The sequence below is a fragment of the Triturus cristatus genome, chromosome 2_1 (genome assembly GCF_964204655.1).
Source record: "Triturus cristatus chromosome 2_1, aTriCri1.1, whole genome shotgun sequence".
Lineage (NCBI taxonomy): Eukaryota > Metazoa > Chordata > Amphibia > Caudata > Salamandridae > Triturus > Triturus cristatus.
The window spans coordinates 347,215,307-347,239,736 of NC_140581.1; the positions used below are offsets into that span (position 1 = coordinate 347,215,307).

General features: G+C 43.2%; 2 protein-coding genes across 2 annotated transcripts in view; both read right to left on the reverse strand.

The window, feature by feature from the left end:
• LOC146864176 (molybdopterin synthase catalytic subunit-like) overlaps positions 1 to 6,165 on the reverse strand; it is a 146,952-nt gene extending 140,787 nt beyond the window's left edge. The window contains exon 1 of the mRNA XM_085631251.1: positions 6,045 to 6,165. Within this exon, the coding sequence (XP_085487377.1) occupies positions 6,045 to 6,165 (121 nt within the window). The remainder of the gene's footprint in view (positions 1 to 6,044) is intronic.
• A 6,203-nt stretch (positions 6,166 to 12,368) lies between these two features.
• Positions 12,369 to 24,430, reverse strand: part of MOCS2 (molybdenum cofactor synthesis 2) — a 36,173-nt gene continuing 24,111 nt past the window's right edge. Inside the window, exon 3 of the mRNA XM_085631253.1 lies at positions 12,369 to 12,503. Coding sequence (XP_085487379.1) covers positions 12,377 to 12,503 — 127 coding nt within the window. The 3' untranslated portion in view covers positions 12,369 to 12,376. The remainder of the gene's footprint in view (positions 12,504 to 24,430) is intronic.

The following is a 24,430-nucleotide window of genomic DNA, read 5'->3' on the forward strand; positions in this document are numbered from 1 at the left end:
AAGGGCACATCAAGCACTTGCCTAATGTGCAGGCGCCACTGCATCTTTCCTGCGTGGCCAGAGTGAAATGGGACACAGAAAGGATGACTCTTCTAGTGCCTCATTGCTACTCTCTGTTCCGCACCCAGTCCAGAAATGCATGCACATAACCAACCTGTTGTGGCACACACAGAGGAAAAGAACAACAACAAAGAACCTCTCCTTAACATATAATTAATAATTTGGTAATACCTTAAACATTAAAAGTACATTGTCGCACAAAACATTAGTTCATATTCTTTTTATTTATCAAAAATATTTTTGTATATTCATTTTTCAAATAGTATAAATCAAATCAATAATATAGGAGCCCAAAAAAACAAGTTCAAAAATAAACTCAAAACATGCACTCAACCATCATCAGGCACACAACTACAATCACACATGACACTATCATACTACCAGACATAGCTCAACAACTCAAATACATAACATAAAACATAAGAAGAAAATCGCTGACGCGCGTTTCGGAGGGGGTCCAAAACCCCAGATTCCTTCATCAGGGCGCTGTTGGTCAATTATACATTGGATAATTAGTGGTCATTCATAAACCTCCAATACATTTCTTATACGTGGTGCACAGCGGGATCTATATAACAATAATTCGAGCTTTGTTTCAACAGTCAATGAGATGAAACGTAGTGAAAGCTTGAGTTTCTCAAAACAGTAGCGGTTGTGAAGCCAAACGGCCTAATTGTTTTCATTCAACGAGATAAGACCGAAGCAATGTGTAACGCTGTAGCATACACCTTTCAGCCAATGTTGTCAGAAAAAATATATATGTTTTATTTGAACCACGGTTGGCTCTCACTTTCAGAGGATTACAAACATTCAAATCCGTACTTGCTATGGTCCCGCTCCATACGTGTACATGGATAAAAGGCGGGTACAGATAACCGAGCGCTGATAAATTCTTCTAGGTATGCGGACGGGATCACGCCTCCATCGTTTGAGGAACACGGGCACGTAACACACAGAGGAAACAATTGCTGAACTTATATAAATCACTACAAGTACGAGAATTTATAGCCAAAATAGGCCCTGATAATCCTCTCATGACTGACACAGAAGAACTTGAAAACACTTGGAAAGACAGAACAACTTTCGTAGAACTGCTCGGAAATGCTTGATCTTTTGGAGGGACAGGAAAGGATTTTCAAGCAGAATTACTGATGGGTAACCGAGTTACGGGACGTTATTCACCAAGAGGATCCCCGTGACATCAAACAGATAACAAGAGAAAAGCTCTAGCTGCCTATAAATGTCACTCAGAAATACGAAGTTAAAAACATCATACAACTCACTAGCCCCTATCTGCAGCTGTGCTTTCTGCTTTCAGTCAAAGCAGACAAGCAGGGCTGTGCTGCACAGACAGGCTCTCAGAGAGCCTGCCAGCATGGCTTGAATAGCCTTTATGACGTAGCGGGTAAGGAGTTTTGTTATTAACGGTGGGAACATCATAGCTGCGAATTACCAGATTTAGAATCCGGTGCAAACGATAAAAGCCATGCATAACATAATAATAAATATCGGGCAGTGGCATTTGGGACAGATCTGTGACTGGGGGTGAATGTTTTGCCAATGTGCAACGTTCCGTCCATCATCTTGTGTGTTTTGCTGTTCACCCTATGTGGGAAGGGTATGCCCAGACGTGGGTCCTGTGCTCACTACGCCACTGGAGTCAAGCTATCCTGGCTGAAGAGGGGTGAAACCCCGAAACCGGTCCTAGGATGCTTGATTCCGGTCCAGGGAAGACATGGCTTGGCAGTTCGGGCTGGACTGTTCCCATGAGGCACAGGGTCAAGACCGATTTGCATATGGCCATGTCTGAACTGGGGTGGTGTGGTGAGCAAACTAACAATGGGTTAAACCCTAATCTGTGAGTGGGGGTGAATGTTTTGCCAATGTGCAACATTCCGTCCATCATCTTGTGTGTTTTACAGAGAGTGTGACCACAGTCTGGCAAGTTTTCGCTGCCAGTGTGACATATAACTCAATTCCTGATCCAGAACTGCACCTGTATCAGAGTAGGCTTTTCATTGACAAAAACATTGAAGGCTGTTTTCCTTACAAGCTATTATAGACAGTCGGTCTCCCCTGCACATCAAAAACATTAATTTTGTACAAAAAGGGAACACTAGACAATGCTGTTTCAGTAAAACTGGAGAAGGAAAGCATGTGGAACTACCTTGAAACCTCGCATCAGTGGCATCATACATTCTCATGAATAAATGACACGATGGTAGGTCCATCTGGTTCCTATTTACCTTGTGGACCCCTCTAGTTTCATGCCAATTACTGTTCTTTTGTAAACGTTACGTTTGCACTGCGCTCTTACGCAAGCTAACATGATCTTCGATCACAATCTGTGCTTGAATATGAATTATTAACAAGTTAGTAACATGAATCCCAACTGTAAATGAAAACACAGAAGTGAGCAAACTCAAGTGACTTAAGTGGCAGGTGACTGAGGCTTTAATCAAAGAAGCAAAGTAATGACACCTTGGTATGTTATCTTCTTTATAATATTATGTTTGCAAGATAAAAGCCAACTTCAGGGCTCATTTTTGGGTAGTCTCGGGGATACGGAAAAAAAGTCCATACTAGATTTATAAATGCAGATATTTTTGGAGTTTTCAGTTGGTGAACGTGTGTACTTTTATGCGAGATTTGGCATAGGTGTGAGAGGCGTTTAAAAATTAAAACGTTTATATTGAAATCTATACCCACAAACAACATCCGCTACAAGGTGTGTGAAAAGACCAGAAAAGATGCAATTCAGATGAAAATACAAAAGTAATCACGTTAAAGTAGGTAAACAGAATAAAAGTTAATTGCTCGTGGCTGACGGCTATCCTTTCACTTGAAGACTCCTGTCTAGCTACGAGTATGATAAACGCATCTTCAGTTACCAAGAGTTTGTGTTAATCCGATGAAAACTGTTAAAAAAAATTAGCATTGTAATCCAAATGGCTTGCGTTTTCAGTTAAAAGCCACATCTACTTACTTCGGCAATACTTAATGAATCCAGGTTAGAAAGGGACAAGTTTAAGATGGAGTCGATGCAACCATACTAAGATGGTGCGGCCAGTGGAAGAGATAACGAAGAGTAGGTGGGAGGAGACGATCAATGCTACAGGCCGGGTCAGATGGCCCAGCATTGAAGGAGGCACAAGGCTGGATACCACCAGCCCATTTGTGAAGTAGCACTTACACTGAGTGTAAAACGGAAGTAAACAGTACAGCCCTAGTCGATTAAGAACTTGAGAGAAATGACCTCTCTCAGACCTGGTTAGCAAACAGCATTAAGCATATGGTGGCTGAAGGGACCGGGAGAGTGAAAGGTGTGGTGAAGCGACCGAGGGACAAGTAGAGCAAAAGGTTTAGAAAGGCTTGAGAATTGCAAAATGTGTGGCAAAAGGTACCAAACGGCCACATGAAGACCCCAAGTGGCACCTTATAGACTATTCCTAAAGGCAAGGGAAAACCCAAGTGTCAAAATGGAATTTCACCTGGGGTTTCCAAAAATCCTTGTTCTGGATCTGAGTCTGCCTTATTCTTAGAATTCAAGAGCTAAGTCAAGTCTAAGTGAGATGATGGATACAACCACAAGCACTTTGCAAACTGAGCCCACACAGCTGCCAAGATATCTCAATGGGCCAAGAGTCTACTTTAGAGACCTATGTCTCTAAGTGCCGCCCCTCATCCCTGCATGGTTAACAACGTAAGTAAATACATTAAACACAGCACCATGGTAGACAAAATAGTGTATAATAGTATTGAATGGGTATGTGGAAAGCTGGAGACCATGTTCTGTCTCTTGCCCCCCCAAAAACATCAGGAACTGACTAGAATAGCTAGTTGAGTGCTGCCAACGTCCTTCAACACTGAAGGGTGTCCAGGCTCTGAATCATTTATCAGGTAATATCACTGCCGCCTGAAAAGGTCTGCTCACTGCTAAGAATGTCAAAGAAGGACCAGCACATACGCACATAAAAGTGTAACCATAAATAATTACAGCAACTACTGGGCTTTTTGGCAGCCAATGGAACGTACCCTGTGTCAGGCCAGGGTGCTTGGGGCAATATTGTATGAACCTTCAGCCACAGAGCCTCGCAGTACTTTTGTAGAATCGGAAACCTATCATAGCTGTCACATCCTTTTGTATGTCTCTCTTCTGAAAATGGTATTTTCCAACTTTTGTCTCTCTTTTAAAGAAAGGTTGAGGCTGCCGACATGGACATCGATTCACCAAAATGGTTAAGAAGTGACATAGCACACCCTTCGACCTTAATGACATGACAGGAATTGACATCATGTGACGTTTGACCTTGAACCTTTCCAGAAAATGAGGTCATATGACCGGAATCCTGATGACTTCATAAGTGACAGCTGAAGTTTCAAAATACCTGCATGATTAACATAACGCAACACAGGCATATAACAATTTTAAATTAGGCGCTGACATGATATGCCAGGGTGAGATTACTAGTTTACAAACCTAACTAAAGCAGCTTTATTCTTATTTTAATCACCTAGATTTTCTGCACCTGCTTTTGGTTATAGATCTAGCGGAACCAGTAAAAACAACAGAGGTACAGATTTTGCAGAGCTGCAATCATCTTCAGTGAGAGGAGTTACACTGCTCATAGCCTTAAATGTCAGATACGACTACGTTGAATATGTTTAAACATCTGCTAAAAGCCATGGGCTGATCCAAAACATGATAGACAGCCCATTGAGCCAATGTCTGGGGGCTCAACTGAACAAGCCAACGGTGAAAGAGGAATGACCAAAAGCTCCCCTTTCTATGTTGTTTAATATAGGTTGTATGTTTGTCAGCATAGGATCTGGCAGGCAGCAAACTGTCAGCCAGACCTCAAAACGAAGAGACAAGTCATAGTACAAAGATGACACTTGTTAGGTCATTTAATTATTTTGGTTTGCTTGTGAAGATATGTGCTAGAAACTTTATGGATTATCACAGAGCTCAAAAGTCACTTATTTATTGTATATATTGTTCATGCTGTCACCTGGGTCTAAAGACACACTGCATTTTTCTCTAATCAGCATTGTTTCTTTTCATATCAATAATATGCTAATTGATGTTCCTAAAACAACAAAAATCCTATCTCTTTTTGCTATGCTATGTGCATTTGTATAGCGCACAAACTCACGCAGGAGACTATCCTGGCGCTGAAGTAGGAGTTGCATGGGCTGACACATGGTCAGGGTTAGGTGAAGAGCAGGTCTTCAGTCTCTTGCGGAATTCAAGAAATGAGGTGGGCTCTGATGTGTAGGGGTATGTCGTTCCAGGCTTTAGGAGAAGTAATAACCGCCATATCTGGTTCTGCGTATACGGCGGCTGAGGGTGTGAATAGGAGTCTGGCTGAGCAGTAGGTATGTAGAAGTTTATGCGGTTGTTGAGGTACGTTGGGTCAATGTTGTGCAAGGCTTTGCATGTGTGCATGAGAAGTTTGAAGAGTGCTTGTTTGTGGTTTGGGAGCCGGAGCACTTTGAGGTGCAGGGTGATATGAGGGTGATATGTGAGCGTGGCCACTGAGGTTCATATGGTCTGGAGTCTTCTGGTCAGTTGAGTGTCGATTCCAGCAAAGAGTGTGTTTTTGATTAGAGGAACTGTGGCAAGTGCTTGTTTGTTTACTTTTCTTCTAAAAACAACTACATATTTTTAGTTATGAGAGAGAAGAAGAGGAGAAACTGACCAGCTAGTTACCACCTGCTTCATATAAATGGTGACTTTTGTGGACCCTATCTGAGGAAAAGCAATGCTTAAACGTGTACGAAAAGTCGAATGGGTTAAGCGGGCTAGGAAGCATAATTTCAGAGCAGGCCCTGTTCAAATACTATATAATGATTTTATGAATCCTGATCTCAAAAAGACCATGTTTGTGAATAAAGAAAGCATTGCCAGGATTCAAAGTGTTATGATTGCCAACTACCACAGTTGCACTATCGTTGGAACCAGCCAATCAATGGCAGATTACCTATGAACATCGACACAGCTCCACAGCAAGGAGAGATTACCAGCTGCGACACTTCATCCGTGGATAATTTCTCATGGCTCACTTTGATGAAGTCTCTCACCTCGCCCTCATTTTCATTCATTATTTCTGAAAGCAAAAATGGTCATTGTTTAATGAAAAAACAAGATTTCTCTTTGCACAACCTATGGAAGGTCACATATTTCTAGTGAAGCACGGGTTAACTTTTCATTTTTCTAAATATTGAATTTGAAATAACAATGATCACAATTTAATACTGAAAATAATTCCGGTCCACCTCATAAAGTCTGGAATTATGCAGCAGTCGAGGCAAATAACGCGGCAGGGTGATGTTCGTATGTGACATGGAAAGGAAAGTCATGCAGTATGGAAAGACATCTTCTATGGTGGCAAACTATGTGCATAAAGACAAACTATGTCCCCACCAGTATGGAATTACCGTCTGGCGATTGTGAACAATGGTGATTTCAGAGCTATAAGAAGGCATACGTTTATTAAGAAAGATAACTACATCTATTCAACACATCCTATTGAAAATATTAGTCACCAATAGCTTCCAGAGTAACAAAGATCATGTAAGACACAGAGCAGAAAACAATCCTACATTACAAAAAGATGTGCCTAGCTTAAACGGCAGACAGCACGTATGTATGTATTTGGTAATAACATCTCACGACCCTGGGTGAAAGGCAACAAAGCGCTATAAAGGGTCAAAGGTGAAAACAAGACCAACGTGTGATTCGAGGTGTAGCTGATTTGTAAGAACTAAAGTGCATCATGATGTAGTGTTCTTAAGAAAGGTGTGTCTTTGGCCATTCCCTAAATTGGACAAGGATCGGGGCAGTACTTATGGACAAACATAGGATGTTCTACAGCCCGGGTGTGCAGCTGGAGCAGGAAATGATGAGCTTGGCAGACAGAACGGCAGGGCTGCTGGTTAAGATTGCTTTGTAAATAAAGCAGCTGGGTTTGAAGATATGCGAACTGTCTTGGCAGCCAGTCGAAGCCACAGGGTCTGGGTGATGTGGTCGTATTTCTTCAGGCCTTTGATGGGTCCTGATGTTGCATAAAGGATGCTCTAAAGACGGAAGGGGAGCAGAGAGGAGTCTGGGAAGGCCATGGAGCAAGTGATTGCCACCACCAGGATGCATGAGTACTAAGGTTTGAACAGCAGTTCTGAAGTTGCTTTCGGGAGCAATGGTTTCATTTTCTTTAGTAGAGAGTGATGGTACAAACCTGTCTTTGTTGTTTTGGCAATGTGTTCCTTGAGGGTGAGGCTGGTGCCCTGGGTGAACCTACGTAACCTGCCACTGGGTGAAAGTAGGGTTTTTAAGTAGTCAAAGCTCACATCATTTATTGCTTAATGTTCTTGACAAATGGCAGGAATTCTAGTTATAATTCAGGGCATCACTATCATTCAAAAGTTTATTTATTTATTCTAAACAAAGTATATTGTGCACAACAGAGTATAATTGAAAGAGGTGTATCTCAAATAAAAGTGATCCTTTTTTTTAACACTCAGGTGCGTCTATACTTTGGGATGGCTGAGTGTACACGACTCATATGGAGAAATGGTGTAGATGCAGCAGACGTACTTATCCTAAACCTCTCTTCTGTACTTCAATGCAAACATATCCAGAGTTTACAAGGTTATCTGAAGTCTTCCTTCCCGTGAACATATCCAGACAAAAATTGGATCAATATTTACAATTTCCCTTCCATATTTTCTGCAATACAGCTTAAAGTTCTGAAATAGTGGTGTATACAAACACGTATGCTTCTCTTCAGTTTTCTTCTACGCCCACGTGAATGAGTTATTTATGAACGAATACTCGAGAGCAATAACAAGTATAACTCCATGGACCTTCAGAAGCAGTCTGTTCCTACTGAAGGAAGGCCACTTTTGCACGCTGCTTCTTAGGAATGTTCTGTTCTGCGTGGCCTTTCCCTGAGACTTTTTCCACTCCATAAAACGGCAACAGTAAGAGACGAGCAAAATAAATAAAAAAGGCAGACAAAGCCCAGATCCCTAGTATTTATGAAACGCGAATCTAACCATTTACCTTCTCATTAGCAAAATGCAAAGAGGGTAAGAGTGGGGCCCCTGTTCTGCCTCATTGGGAATGCCCCGCATAACCAGGATGATGCGCCCGAATTCTACATAAAATGCAAAATATCAACTGTCCACTTCTGTTTCCCTCCCCACAGTAGGTCCCCAAGGTTTGAGAGGGGCTGTAGGCCCCTTCACAGGCCAGCAGCATCTCATTCGAGGGGCACAGTTAGCGAATTCAATCGTATCTCCCTTAGAGATGTTTCCCTGGCTACACTTGGCCCACCTAGAACAGGTTGTCACAGAAGAACAAAAATATTCGAACTGGCACAGGTCTCTTGGAATATTTAGTTCCCAGACACAACAGGCAGCCAGGAAAACACTGGAAAGGTTTAGTGAGTAAGAAAGGAGCGCAGCACTACGAGGAATACCTTGCGCTTGAGGGAAACACACGGGAGGTGCCGAGGGGGTGGGTCACCAACGCGCAGGGAGGAGGCTTAAAATAAGCCAAACTGACTCTGGAAAAGAGCTTCTTTGCTGTCCAGAAAAACAGTATCATCCAGGAAATCTACAAGAACCCCAAGTATGCGAGTACGATTATGAAAAGGGTAAGCAGTTCTAAATCTCTCCAGCTCATAGTGTATTCATGGGTCTTTGAAAACGTGTAACTTCTTTGCATATCGGGCTCGGGCATAGCTTGATTGACGACGTAAGAGTTGTGACACTGCCAAAAAACGAGTAAATGTGCACCCCTAGATTAGAAGCACTCCTATGACACGAGCAGAGTTAATACTTTTTGGGAATTCACAAGCACTGGCAGCGGTAGGCTTGGAAAGATGCTCCAGTCTTATGTTTACTGGCATAAAAAATGGCAATGCCATGTTACATTTTAGTGTTACTATTTCCAAAACGCAGAATGTACAAACAGTACGTTTTCATTTTGCACTTTTTTGGTCTCCTCAGGGAAAATACTTTTCTGTGTGGAAAAAAACCCTTACCCTTAACCCCACAAAATGTTGGGGTGTTCCATTCCCCATCCTACCCTGGAAGTCAGTTTATTACAGCACTTTGCTGGAGCAAATCTCGGACAATTCCCATAGTGGGAAGGAGTCAACCAGGAGTTTAAGAACACCCACTAACAAGTTTGTACTACTATACAGAATTGATTACCAACGCCCAACATAGTCAAAAGACTCTGTTTAAAGTAGTAAATGATCTGTCTGCAGCTAGTATGTTCAAACCGCCCACCTCTCCATCTCAACAACAGTGTGATGACCTTGCCTCCTTTTTTCTAAGCACAGTAGCGCAAATTCACCGGCAATTAGAAGCAGATGCTCCCATGTTAGTGAGTCCGTAAATCGCTGAAACCCAATTACCTGGGTCATTGGACCTTCATCCCTTGGGCTGTCAGCCCTTAGTTAAGTCAGACAAGCCCTTGGAAATCAGGGCCTGGACCCTTTTGGACTTAGCTTTACTGCAAACTTTACTGGTCACCATCAAGTCTGGCTCTCCGCTTGATTCCCCCCCACCATCAAAACTTAGATTGATGGATGAGGCTGCCCTCACAGTAGTTCTGGATCTCCTTAACTCTGGATCTCCTTAAGTCTTCCTTGATCACGGGTGAGGTACCTCAGAACTTGAAGCTTTCCTTGGTTAATCCGTTGCTCAAGAAGGATGAACTTGACCCTCATTGTTGGTCAAATTTTAGGCCAATTTCCCTCCTTCCTGTTTTTTCCAAAATTCTGGAAAAGCATGTTAACACTCAAATCTCTTCCTTCGTCACTGCTTATAACCTGCTTTATCCGTCCCAGTATGGGTATAGGGCAGGCAACAATACCGAATCCGCCCTACTAGAAGTCACAGTACTCCTTAGGCAAGAGCTCGATTCGGGTGGGACCGCCGCCCTTGTCATTCTGGATCTAAGTGCGGGTTTCGATAAGGTCTCACACTCCATTCTTCTGGACAGACTGGAGGCATCAGGCATTGTTGGCATTGCCATGAGGTGGTTATCTTCCTTTCTGAAAGATCAAACGTTTCAGGTCTCATCAGCAAACAATACATCTATGACCCTAACACTGACCACGGGTGTTCCGGAGGAATCTATTTGGAGTCCCCTGCTTTTTAACATTTGCATTCGCCCCTTGATGGAAGTGATTGAAGAGTCTGGCCTCACCGTATTTTCGGACGCAGATGACTCCCAGTTTATGTTTTCGCTATCTGATGCTCATAATCAAGGCCTGGTTAATGTCGCCTCTCGGATGTACGGAAATGCCCTAAAACTTAATGGCAATGAAACCGAAGTCCTGATTCTGGGATACAATCCTGAACTTTGGGGAATTAACCACTGGCCCATCATACTGGGGCCATTACCCATGCCAGTTAATAAGGTTAAGTACGAATCTCGACTTCATTATCGCTAAGAATCTTTCCCTCAAGCCGCAGGTCTCGAAGCTTACAGCCTCTTGCTTTTCCATTCTCAAATGGCTCAAGAAAGTCCTCTGGCTGATTCCTCGAAGTGCCCAGAGAACAGTGCTACAGGCCTTGGTAATGTCCAGATTGTACTATGGAAATGTACTATATTTGGGCACTGATAAATCCTTGATTCATTGCGTGCACATCATCCAGAAAGCGGCCGCCAACCTTCTTTTCTGGCTGCCTAGATAAGCTTCCGTCTCTCCTTTGCTCCACAAATTGAATTGGTTGAAGGTTGACAAACGTATTAAATTCAAGGCCTTATGTTACATGTTCTGATCTAGACACGGACTTGCCCCTTCTTACATCCAAGGTTTGATGTCCCCGTATGTCCCGATCGCTGAGATCAGCCAACCTCGCACTGTTTACCACACCTAGGTTTCGCTGGGCTCATATTAAGGGGCGTCACTTCTCCTTTATACGCCCGAAACTTTGGAACTGTCTTCCGGTAGCTCTCAGGAACGGTAATTCATTGCTTACTTTCCATGAGAACCTGAAAACCATGCTCTTAAATTGCCCTGACAGTTCTTGTCACCTGGTATGTTGCTATGTTTCCTGCTTGCTATAGCATCTCTGCTTACCGTTTACCTCTAGCACCGGGCGACCCTTTTGGGCAGCTCCACGCTCTATATACTTCTTAAATAAACAAATAAATAAATTAAGTTGGTGGCCATTCACAAACTCTCAAGGCAGGTCTTGGTTAATCACCACTCTTTTCCCGGGGTTTATCACTGCATAATTACATGACGTTGTGATGCACAATAAAGCAGTAGCAGGAATTGCTAGGTATCCTTTGGTGGATTCTTAACAGGAGTACATTTTCTGTCATAAAATTGGCTTTTTGAATTGGGCCTCAACGTCAAAGTATTATGGGATGGAGTAAGGGAATGTATAGAACAATGGCGCTCTTTTCAGCTTTTTCTTGGGAGGTGCGGTTTGAAATGAGAAAACAGGTGAAGAGAACACAACAATACACCTAATATTGAGGCTGGACTGAGCCGAAAACAGCCCTTGAAAAGTTATAATCCCAGTCCATTGTTGCACCAACAAGAGCAAGGCTGAGCCTCTCCAGAATGATTTGGGTTGGGATTATCTCACCAACAAAATATGAAACAGATGTGTGACAGCACAATGTCTTAAAACATTTATTGGATAAAAAGAATCTGATAAAAAAACTTAAAAAAAAAAAAAACTGTTGGAAAACTGCACCCACAGGGTTGCTACCTCTCTTGGGTGCTGTACCCCTTAAGTCAGCTCACTCCTCCACCCTGCAGCCCAATGCCTTTTTGGTTGGACTCCTTGGGGTTCACACTCTCTGAATCTCACCGACTAAGTTACGTCCTTGTTTGGGCTCATTATAGCTAGTAAGTTAAATATACGTTTAAGACTATTAAGTCCAGGCGGTATAATGCAAACAAGCAGCAGTCAGCAAAGAGCGCACATAATAATATATGTGCATACATAATTTATCAACCCTTACCGACAAAATGATGCGATGACATACATGTGATGACAGCATATTATCTAAATGCTCATTTATTCGTATAAATATGACGAAACTCAATACATTTTTTCCACTAATTTTAGCTCTACATAAAGTACAATGGCGCCCTGCAGCAAAAAATCAAGATTGCGGCAGCAAGGTAAAGGTGAGGTGGCAAAGTTGTCAAGCAATGAAGCAGAAGATCTATCAAAAATAAGGGAAGCCATCAGAAACATCAACCTGCGCCGCCCTGTTCCACCAGTCGTCTCTGAGAGGAAATTAGACATACCTAGTTATATCTCTTCGCAACTAACCCCCGCTGATGGGGGGAATAACAGCGACCTCGTCACCTGGCTGAAGGAGCAAAAGCTGATCACCGAGAGGGACGTACTCCTGGCGGACGGCGAGGACCACGTGGTCTTGAATGACAGCAAGGCTGAGGGGACGGTAAGACAAAAATATTTCTGATTATGTTATACAAAGCAAATATCGTTAAATAAATAGTGAACGGATTAATTAGCAAAGGCCATCTTGATTGTGATGTCATTAAAAGCATGGTTATTACCAAACCATAGGACTTATACCACTCACTTTAAAAGGCGTTGCTCAATATTACATACAAACCTGAAATATAACCTTTAATACACTTAACATTCTAATCCGTTTGTATACAATCTACGTATTCCAACTACAGAGGCATGTGTTTCTTGCCTGTGAATGCAAGGAAACAATATTTTAGACAGCCATTTGCAGAATGAAATAATGAACAGATGTGGGTACCTGCTGTACAATTATATATAAATTAATGAATCCATATATTGCTACACACACCTAAATTATCATTAAGGTAACAATAACCCGTGGATCCCCATGCACAGTTTTCTCATCATCAATTTAACTGCAAATGTTGTAGTGATATTGTGAATAATGTCATAGAAGATGTCATGAGTGATATCAAATTTAAGGTAATTAGCAGAGCATGGTGACAGCGCAAGTTATAGTTACCCAAGGGCGCGAGTTATAGTTACTTTAAATAACTATAACTGGTGAATTTCAGTGGCTTTTAGGGCCCTAAAAAGTTGCATTGGTACTGAACATTTCAAGTAAGTATAAATAGCCTTACTTTAACATTTGTTTTTTTCATACATTTCTAGTTTTGTTTTAACATAAAGCAATATTTAATAACTGTACGTAAATTTAAGCCCCGCTGCACACAGCCTACAGTCAGGACCTGCAGCCAACTCCCCACATACAGCCAAACCCGTGCTGTGCACCACCTTTGGCTGTATGCGTTAGGGGCTGGCAACAAGGTCAGGCCCTGGGACAAACTTGCCACCCTCCACCCCCACAGCCAGCCAATCCCATGCTGCGCAGGATCTTCGGTCATGCATGGTCGGGAGTGGGTCACAGGGCCTAGCCTGGGTCACCCCCCAGCATGCAGCCAGCCGAGCGTGGTGGGGGGGTTGGTCACAAGGGGTTGGCCTGCAGTCTTGTGGCTCCCCCATGGACACCCACCTTTAACAGTACTGGGTCTCGGGGGGATGGGGTCCTTGGGGCCGAATTCGCCTCGGGGAGTGTGGGCACGTGCCTCCTCTTGCCCTAAAAATAACCCCAGGGATGGGACCCAAGCGTTGAAATTGGCCTGGGGAGGGGGCCAAGTGTCCCATTCCGCTTAATTTTAATGAGTGGCCTTGGGGATGTGTTCCCCAGGAACTATCACGGTTCGGGGACGGGGGCCACGTGGCCCCGCTCACCTTTAATACAAATCATTTAAGATGTCATCAGTGATGTCATAAATGATGTCACAGAACATATCACAAGTGAGGTCATATGTGAGGTCAGAAGCAGTGCATGGCAGAGGAGAAAGTTATAGTTAGCACTTCTAAATAGAACTGATACATTTCTGGTTCTTTTATAGTGCAAAACGTTAATGTTGTCACTGACAAATTCACCTAACTATAACATTACTTTAACCTTTGTTTTCTTTCAGTACATTTCTAAAGTCATGCCACTGGGCTTTTACGTAGGAGGTTTCTTTATTCAATTTCGCTTTGTTTATGACTGGCTCTGGGTGCACCGGCACTTTAATGGAGTGAGGGGAACCGTGCAGTCTGGCGCAATCACTATTTTTTCTTCCCTGATTTAAAGTAATCTTGATCCTGAATTACCATGTTTTATTTGTTATATCTCAATTTGTGTGGCAACATTGTTGCATTTATATGCTTCACCCTCAAGGGAAATGTCAGTGTTACTTTGCAGCAATATCAACAGTTTCTCTCATGCAGAAACAATGATTTATTTCTGTAATTTCATTTTCCTTCAACCTTTGTGGAAACAGAATGTAGGAATTACAATCCATTTGTATAATTGCTTTCTGACCGGCATCTCAACCGCAATGTTTCAACTTTACTATGTCTATATGGCAACTCTTTGTTTTATGGTGCACAGTGTTTGTTCATACTGGCCGTGACAAAGCCCCTGAGTGGGTGAAACGCATTGCCACATTAAACATTTTTAGGAAACTTGAATCTGTGGTTTGCAGTGCCAGTCACTTCAGCTGCTGTCTGGAAAGTTTCGGGTGAGCCATCAAGCAGGGGCCAGGAAAACGGGGGTGTCCCAAAACACATTTTCCTCATGCAAGTTCCAATAGGAAAATGACCACAGCCCAAATTGCTGAATGGAATTACACTAAATTTGGCGAAAGCTAGATCTTAGTCCAGAAGGAGTGCTTTTTGTAATTTGGTGTAAATCTGTTTAGTAGTTTTGGAGTTATTAAAGTAACAGGAAGTATAAATAGTTAGAGACACGGAGCCACCACGGATCCGGGTGGATTCACGGATCCATGCGCCAACAGGAATACAATGATTGGCTGGCACCAACCTGAGAGGAAAGTTGCTACTGCCATTTTGTGCATTAGGACACAGTTCCCAGGGGAGAAAATAAACTGTAAAAATGATAGACGGGGTGAAGGTGGAGTTACCCTGACCCGATGGGACTGATGGCGGGGTCTCTGAGGGATCCCTAAACTGGCATGAAATGTTCCTGAAATGTATTTTGTGAGTGCACATGGATACTCAGATTTACCCAGATCCGTGGATCCACAGACTCCAATTAAAAAAACACATAAACACAGAGCCACCCACCTACTCACACACTGACACACACACTTTCTCACCACACGACCACTCATACACCCACTTACACACCCACTCACAGACCCACTAGACCACAACCAGACCCACACAGCCATTCACAGACCCACTCACACACCCATAGAGAAACACACACCCACTCACAGACCCACAAAACCCCTCAAACACCCTTGCAGCCAACCACACAATCACTCACACACCGTACAGCCATTCACACACCCATTCACAGACCCTAACAAGCATTGAAAATGCAATAGGTCTCGCCTTTGATTAAGTTAAAGCCATTTGCTTTGCTAATGGTATTGTATAGCAAAGCAAATGGCTTTAACTTAATGAAAGGCGAGACCTAATGTTAGTGTCAGTCAGTCAGTGTCAGTCAGAGTCAGTCAGTCAGTGTCACTCATGTCAGTCAGTGTCAGTTAGTCAGTGTCAGTCAATGGCAGTCAGTCAGTCAGTCAGTGTCAGTCAGTCAGTCAGTCAGTCAGTGTCATTCAGTCAGTCAGCGTCAGTCAGTCAGTGTCAGTCATTCAGTGTGTGTCAGTCAATGTCAGTCAGTGTCAGTCAGTCAGTCTGTGTCAGTCAGTCTGTGTCAGTCAGTCAGTGTCAATCAGTCAGTCAGTCTGTCAGTCAGTAGTCAGTGTCAGTTAGTCAGTGTCACTCAGTCAGTCAATGTCACTCAGTCAGTGTCAGTCAGTGAGTCAGAGTCAGTCAGTCAGTGAGTCAGAGTCAGTCAGTCAGTCAGTGAGTCAGTCAGTGTCAGTGAGTAAGTCAGTGTCAGTCAGTCAGTCAGTGTCAGTCAGTCAGTCAGTCAGTGTCAGTCAGTCTGTCAGTGTTTGTCAGTCTGTCAGTGTCAGCCAGTCTGTCAGTGTCAGCCAGTCTGTCAGTGTCAGCCAGTCTGTCAGTGTCAGTCAGTCAGTCAGTGTCAGTCAGTGTCAGTCAGTGAGTCAGTGTCAGTCAGTGAGTCAGTGTCAGTCAGTGAGTCAGTGTCTGTCAGTGAGTCAGTCAATGTTAGTCAGTGTCAGTCAGTGTCAGTCAGTGTCAGTCAGTGTCAGTCAGTGAGTCAGTCAGTCAGTGTCACTCAGTGTCAGTCAGTCAGTATCAGTCAGTCACTGTGCCAAACTGTTTCCTCTTCTACATTCTGAACCAAGCCTTGGCTGGTTGACATATTGTATATATGGAGTAACCTGGTTAGGCAACTTGAGGCTAAAAGTACCAGGTGCTCTGGGACACCAATTGTAAATAAGAGCACTCTTGCCTTCCAGGTACTGCACCCAGTGATGCTGACTACCTCAGGGAAAGGGTTTAAAGTCATCCTTCACACGGTGCGTAAATACACAAGGCTCTGAAGCATCCGGGCAGCCTGTGGCACTATTTATAACTGCTTAAAAATACACAAGTGCTTCCTCTATACATAATTTACTCACAGTGTGTATTCCTTATTGTTTAGAAATGTAAAAATGCATCCCAAACATGATGCGTTTCAAAACCTTATCGATCAGAGAGTGGACTATTGGTGATCAGTCTCAACAGCCTGTGTGCGGCTGAGCGAGAGGCACAAGATCTGTGTGCATAAGTCTACAATACTGTCAGCCATTTTATGAATTACTTGGAGAAACACGCAGTCAGCCAGTAAGGCTATCTCTGGTATTGATGCAGCAAAAATAATCATTTGCAATTTCTTTTTTTAATGGAAGCCCATTTCAGACGCCCTACAGACGCTAATGAACGAGGTCATCATGAATTTTATACATTGACATTTTATTTATTCCACTACAGAAAAAACATAGTTTCTCCCTTTCAGAAGTAGTCTTTCCCTGAATGGACATGGGCACGCCAGCTGTAGGTGCACTCCGGGTATATCAACGCCCCGGTGAAAGCTCTGTAATGAAATGCTGTTCTAAAATTATGTTTCCAATTTTGCCTTGGGTTCCCCCTTTTTTGTAACCAGATAACACCAATCTGCTGGCCCAGATGAGGGCTTTTAGAAACCCAGTGCCAGATACAGACAGACCGGGGTGGGTGTTTGTGCAGCTCCCCCGCGCTCTCCCCTCCCCCTGAGCATGACTCACCCCAGGAGTGCGTTCACATCTATGGCGCTGGCCGAAATCTGATGCTCTTCTGCCTTTCCAGGCCTGCAAAGGCAGAAAGGTTCGGCTTCCAAGCCCGACAAAAACACATTTGCCTTTTTGCCTCCGAAGACCTGGGAGTGGCTTTGTCCGGCGCACTTCCGCTTGTCTCTCTCCTCCCTTTGATAACAAGGTCTTTTTGTGAATGCTTGTCTGCAGAGCACACACTGTACTGTGTTGTGAATGGACACGGCAGGTATTTTATGAATGGAGGGAGGGGGGTCACGTGACACCCACAGCCTCCCTGAGCTGATGTACTCCTTTTCCACATGAACGGTGTAAACAAGGCGGGGGCCCTTCCCCTCCCTGCAGCCTGCGTGGTCCCTAGGCCCCCTGCCAACGGTGGCGAGCTGACCCTCCCAAGCTACCCCCTCCAGCTCTGCCTGCCGCTTTCGTGAGCTTGGTTATGTATTTTTCATGAATGAACAATGTGGCATGCAAATTGCAGCAATTCACAAAAAAGAACATGGCGGATCTGTCTGCATGTTCCTCTCAGTATATGTATGCAAACATACCAATTAATACACATAGCTTCTTCCCCTTTGGTAATTGTTTAAAATTATATAATTATATAACCCTGTCCCTTCGGTAGTTATATGAAATGTAAAACAATAAAAGGGATAAATCGATAACAAAATGAATCCATTCATTTCAGAAGAGACTGTATAAACCTGAACTATAAAATGTCCCCGCGCCTCCTGTTTCGTACCGGTTCTACACAGTTTAAGCACTCTTTCACATGGTCGAATTAAAATCTGTTTCCTGGAATGCATGATAAAAAAAACCAACGATTCGGTAAATGGCGAGATTTGCATTTTTAGCAGAAAAAGAAACAATATGGGCCCCTACCTACTTAGGCATAAAAATATATATATTTTAAAAACAAAATACAAAATGACCACCAGACGCTCGATTGCAGCATCCGGAATAAAATCGCATTCGTGCTGACTGACATTCATGCACTGCCTAGCAGGATGCGTGGGATTTCACCCATAAGGGACTCAAAAGGACCATTGTGAAGAGCCGCAAAAAATATGCATTTTGTGGAGATGTTGCGGCCTTCAAACACGCTCTTCTGCTTCAAGAAATCATCTCTGGACGTTACATTTAAAGGGAGGACACACATCTGGCTTGTGATGTACGATGGGATCAAAATACAGCAACAAGCACGGTCCGCTTTCACTTTCGTCTGGATCAAAACGATTTCCGGTCTTTAAGGGGCCATGTGTTTTGAACACATGGCCCCATAAAGATAAGAAATCGTTTACGACGAACGAAAAGCAGGCAAACCCGTCCAAGTGGGACGGCAGAAAAAGCCAAAGGGAGGTAACACACACAGCTCTTTTCCAATGGCTGGCCAACGTTTAGCATAAACGGTGACACCGCCCAATGGAAAAGAGGGGCGGGGCTTAAAGCCCTTTACTGAAACTCCTCAAACTCACTAAATCTCGCCGAGCGAGCTGCGCATGTGCGCAGCCACGCTAGCCGAGACCTAAAAACCACTCACACACCCACACCTACTCACACACAGCCACTCACAGCTATATAGCCACTTACACAGCCATATAGCCACTCACACACCCAGTCACTCACAAACCCACACACGTAGATTGATACACTTCTGGCAATACCATTTGTTTGTATTAAATATGTTGTTGTTTTAGTATTGAACGTGTGCAATAAAATCGCCAGACCCTTATTAGTCAGAGGATTCGCAACAGATCCACGCATCCATACAATTAATTTAAAAAAAAGAAAGACTGGGTGCAGTGCATTTATAGAAAGACTATATAAGTTACCTTAACTTAAAAACGTTAGTTTTAACATATACAAGAATGAATGTGAGAAAAAAGTATTTATAAATTTGTGAAAATTTATATTATTAAATTGAGTTTATGAGTCAAATAAAACCGGGATATTCACAGAAAAAAAAAAGAAATGTTACAGGGACATTAAATTTAGGAAATAGCATTAAGAAAACGTAGAAATTTAGACCAAAAAAAACCAAATGTTACAAGGACGTTATAGTTAGTAAACAGAATTAAAATAGACCTTAAAAATTCACTAAAAAAACAAAGGTTACAGGGACACTATAGTTAGGTTCAGATTTTACACACACAAGACCATGGAAATCCAGCAGTTAGTTATATTGATCTCAAGTAACTATAACTTGTGCCCTTGCCATGCACTGCTAGTTAACCCACACATTACACCAGTCATGACATCTATGACATAATTGATATCACACCAACATTTACAGTGAAATTATTGTTGAGAAAATTGTGCCCGAGTTATAGTTACCTTAGGGCACAAGCTATAGTTACTTGAGATAACTATGACTATCACTGCTGAATTTCTATGGTTTTGTGTGTGTAAACTCTGAACTGTATGATAACATCCCTGTACCCTTTGTTTTTTTCAGTGAATTGCTAAGGTTTCTTAAATTCTATTTACTAACTATAACGGCCCTGTAACCTACGGTTTTCAGTGAATATATATGTACATATATTACCTACTGGCGGTCCCCAATTTGGTAGTTATAGTTAGGACCTACTTTCTATAGGAAAAGCATTTTTTGACTTGCCTATATCTTTGGTGCTATTTGACGAATCTTCACGTAACTTTCCCAAAAAAGTGTGCCAGTCATTCTTGTTGTGCATGGAAAGTTTCAAGGCGATCCATCAAGCGGGGGTCGAGAAAAGGGAGGGGGGCAAAAAAGTGTGTTTCCCATGGTAATTCCCATAGGAATTTTAGGCACTACTACAGCAAAAACCACTGAACGGAATCACACCAAATTTGGCTGAAAGGTTATCTGTTCCAGGACATAGCTATTGCCAATTGCACAATTGGCTCATGATCAAGGACTAACATCTGAAACGCGTAGAGCCACTTGATTTTGGAATATTTACACAATGTTGGTTATGCTGCAACTACTCACCTGAAGAGGTTTCCTTAAGTGTGAGCGTCCCCACATGAGGCAAACTCAATTTGGATAGATATATATATATATGTATATATATATATATATGAAGTTCCACAAATGCCCTAAGCTTTTAGGATGCACTCTCCAACAGCATACTTCTCCAATGGCAGCAGCGCAGACAGCGATACATAGGCATCAATCAATTTGCCTTACGCGTTTCAAACAAACAACTGTCCTTGGTCACAGGCACAAGCGGCATTAAAATCAATGGCAGGAAACTGCTGATAATATCACAAGTACCTTTATTGGCCACAGGTGAAGCCTGACGTAGTGCAAAGTATCATGGGATCAGTAGTTTTCAGTTTAAAGCCATAGTTCATATTAGAGTTCCTTCTGCCTGCTCGTAAATATTCAAATTATTTAACCATAAATGGGTTAGCCATGCAAAGCGTTCTTCGTTGCCCAGATTAATGCCATGCTGATGGACCGCTATGACTCAGTCATCACGAGTCACCGGCCCGCCTTTTCCGCGGTGGTGCAATCCCCACGGCTAGGCTGCCGTGCTTTTTATGAAGTTCCACAAATGCCCTAAGCTTTTAGGATGCACTCTCCAACAGCATACTTCTCCAATGGCAGCAGCGCAGACAGCGATACATAGGCATCAATCAATTTGCCTTACGCGTTTCAAACAAACAACTGTCCTTGGTCACAGGCACAAGCGGCATTAAAATCAATGGCAGGAAACTGCTGATAATATCACAAGTACCTTTATTGGCCACAGGTGAAGCCTGACGTAGTGCAAAGTATCATGGGATCAGTAGTTTTCAGTTTAAAGCCATAGTTCATATTAGAGTTCCTTCTGCCTGCTCGTAAATATTCAAATTATTTAACCATAAATGGGTTAGCCATGCAAAGCGTTCTTCGTTGCCCAGATTAATGCCATGCTGATGGACCGCTATGACTCAGTCATCACGAGTCACCGGCCCGCCTTTTCCGCGGTGGTGCAATCCCCACGGCTAGGCTGCCGTGCTTTTTATGAAGTTCCACAAATGCCCTAAGCTTTTAGGATGCACTCTCCAACAGCATACTTCTCCAATGGCAGCAGCGCAGACAGCGATACATAGGCATCAATCAATTTGCCTTACGCGTTTCAAACAAACAACTGTCCTTGGTCACAGGCACAAGCGGCATTAAAATCAATGGCAGGAAACTGCTGATAATATCACAAGTACCTTTATTGGCCACAGGTGAAGCCTGACGTAGTGCAAAGTATCATGGGATCAGTAGTTTTCAGTTTAAAGCCATAGTTCATATTAGAGTTCCTTCTGCCTGCTCGTAAATATTCAAATTATTTAACCATAAATGGGTTAGCCATGCAAAGCGTTCTTCGTTGCCCAGATTAATGCCATGCTGATGGACCGCTATGACTCAGTCATCACGAGTCACCGGCCCGCCTTTTCCGCGGTGGTGCAATCCCCACGGCTAGGCTGCCGTGCTTTTTATGAAGTTCCACAAATGCCCTAAGCTTTTAGGATGCACTCTCCAACAGCATACTTCTCCAATGGCAGCAGCGCAGACAGCGATACATAGGCATCAATCAATTTGCCTTACGCGTTTCAAACAAACAACTGTCCTTGGTCACAGGCACAAGCGGCATTAAAATCAATGGCAGGAAACTGCTGATAATATCACAAGTACCTTTATTGGCCACAGGTGAAGCCTGACGTAGTGCAAAGTATCATGGGATCAGTAGTTTTCAGTTTAAAGCCATAGTTCATATTAGAGTTCCTTCTGCCTGCTCGTAAATATTCAAATTATTTAACCATAAATGGGTTAGCCATGCAAAGCGTTCTTCGTTGCCCAGATTAATGCCATGCTGATGGACCGCTATGACTCAGTCATCACGAGTCACCGGCCCGCCTTTTCCGCGGTGGTGCAATCCCCATGGCTAGGCTGCCGTGCTTTTTATGAAGTTCCACAAATGCCCTAAGCTTTTAGGATGCACTCTCCAACAGCATACTTCTCCAATGGCAGCAGCGCAGACAGCGATACATAGGCATCAATCAATTTGCCTTACGCGTTTCAAACAAACAACTGTCCTTGGTCACAGGCACAAGCGGCATTAAAATCAATGGCAGGAAACTGCTGATAATATCACAAGTACCTTTATTGGCCACAGGTGAAGCCTGACGTAGTGCAAAGTATCATGGGATCAGTAGTTTTCAGTTTAAAGCCATAGTTCATATTAGAGTTCCTTCTGCCTGCTCGTAAATATTCAAATTATTTAACCATAAATGGGTTAGCCATGCAAAGCGTTCTTCGTTGCCCAGATTAATGCCATGCTGATGGACCGCTATGACTCAGTCATCACGAGTCACCGGCCCGCCTTTTCCGCGGTGGTGCAACCCCCACGGCTAGGCTGCCGTGCTTTTTATGAAGTTCCACAAATGCCCTAAGCTTTTAGGATGCACTCTCCAACAGCATACTTCTCCAATGGCAGCAGCGCAGACAGCGATACATAGGCATCAATCAATTTGCCTTACGCGTTTCAAACAAACAACTGTCCTTGGTCACAGGCACAAGCGGCATTAAAATCAATGGCAGGAAACTGCTGATAATATCACAAGTACCTTTATTGGCCACAGGTGAAGCCTGACGTAGTGCAAAGTATCATGGGATCAGTAGTTTTCAGTTTAAAGCCATAGTTCATATTAGAGTTCCTTCTGCCTGCTCGTAAATATTCAAATTATTTAACCATAAATGGGTTAGCCATGCAAAGCGTTCTTCGTTGCCCAGATTAATGCCATGCTGATGGACCGCTATGACTCAGTCATCACGAGTCACCGGCCCGCCTTTTCCGCGGTGGTGCAATCCCCACGGCTAGGCTGCCGTGCTTTTTATGAAGTTCCACAAATGCCCTAAGCTTTTAGGATGCACTCTCCAACAGCATACTTCTCCAATGGCAGCAGCGCAGACAGCGATACATAGGCATCAATCAATTTGCCTTACGCGTTTCAAACAAACAACTGTCCTTGGTCACAGGCACAAGCGGCATTAAAATCAATGGCAGGAAACTGCTGATAATATCACAAGTACCTTTATTGGCCACAGGTGAAGCCTGACGTAGTGCAAAGTATCATGGGATCAGTAGTTTTCAGTTTAAAGCCATAGTTCATATTAGAGTTCCTTCTGCCTGCTCGTAAATATTCAAATTATTTAACCATAAATGGGTTAGCCATGCAAAGCGTTCTTCGTTGCCCAGATTAATGCCATGCTGATGGACCGCTATGACTCAGTCATCACGAGTCACCGGCCCGCCTTTTCCGCGGTGGTGCAATCCCCACGGCTAGGCTGCCGTGCTTTTTATGAAGTTCCACAAATGCCCTAAGCTTTTAGGATGCACTCTCCAACAGCATACTTCTCCAATGGCAGCAGCGCAGACAGCGATACATAGGCATCAATCAATTTGCCTTACGCGTTTCAAACAAACAACTGTCCTTGGTCACAGGCACAAGCGGCATTAAAATCAATGGCAGGAAACTGCTGATAATATCACAAGTACCTTTATTGGCCACAGGTGAAGCCTGACGTAGTGCAAAGTATCATGGGATCAGTAGTTTTCAGTTTAAAGCCATAGTTCATATTAGAGTTCCTTCTGCCTGCTCGTAAATATTCAAATTATTTAACCATAAATGGGTTAGCCATGCAAAGCGTTCTTCGTTGCCCAGATTAATGCCATGCTGATGGACCGCTATGACTCAGTCATCACGAGTCACCGGCCCGCCTTTTCCGCGGTGGTGCAATCCCCACGGCTAGGCTGCCGTGCTTTTTATGAAGTTCCACAAATGCCCTAAGCTTTTAGGATGCACTCTCCAACAGCATACTTCTCCAATGGCAGCAGCGCAGACAGCGATACATAGGCATCAATCAATTTGCCTTACGCGTTTCAAACAAACAACTGTCCTTGGTCACAGGCACAAGCGGCATTAAAATCAATGGCAGGAAATATTTACACAATGTTGGTTATGCTGCAACTACTCACCTGAAGAGGTTTCCTTAAGTGTGAGCGTCCCCACATGAGGCAAACTCAATTTGGATAGATATATATATATATGTATATATATATATAGATATATAGATATATAGATATGTATCTCTATCT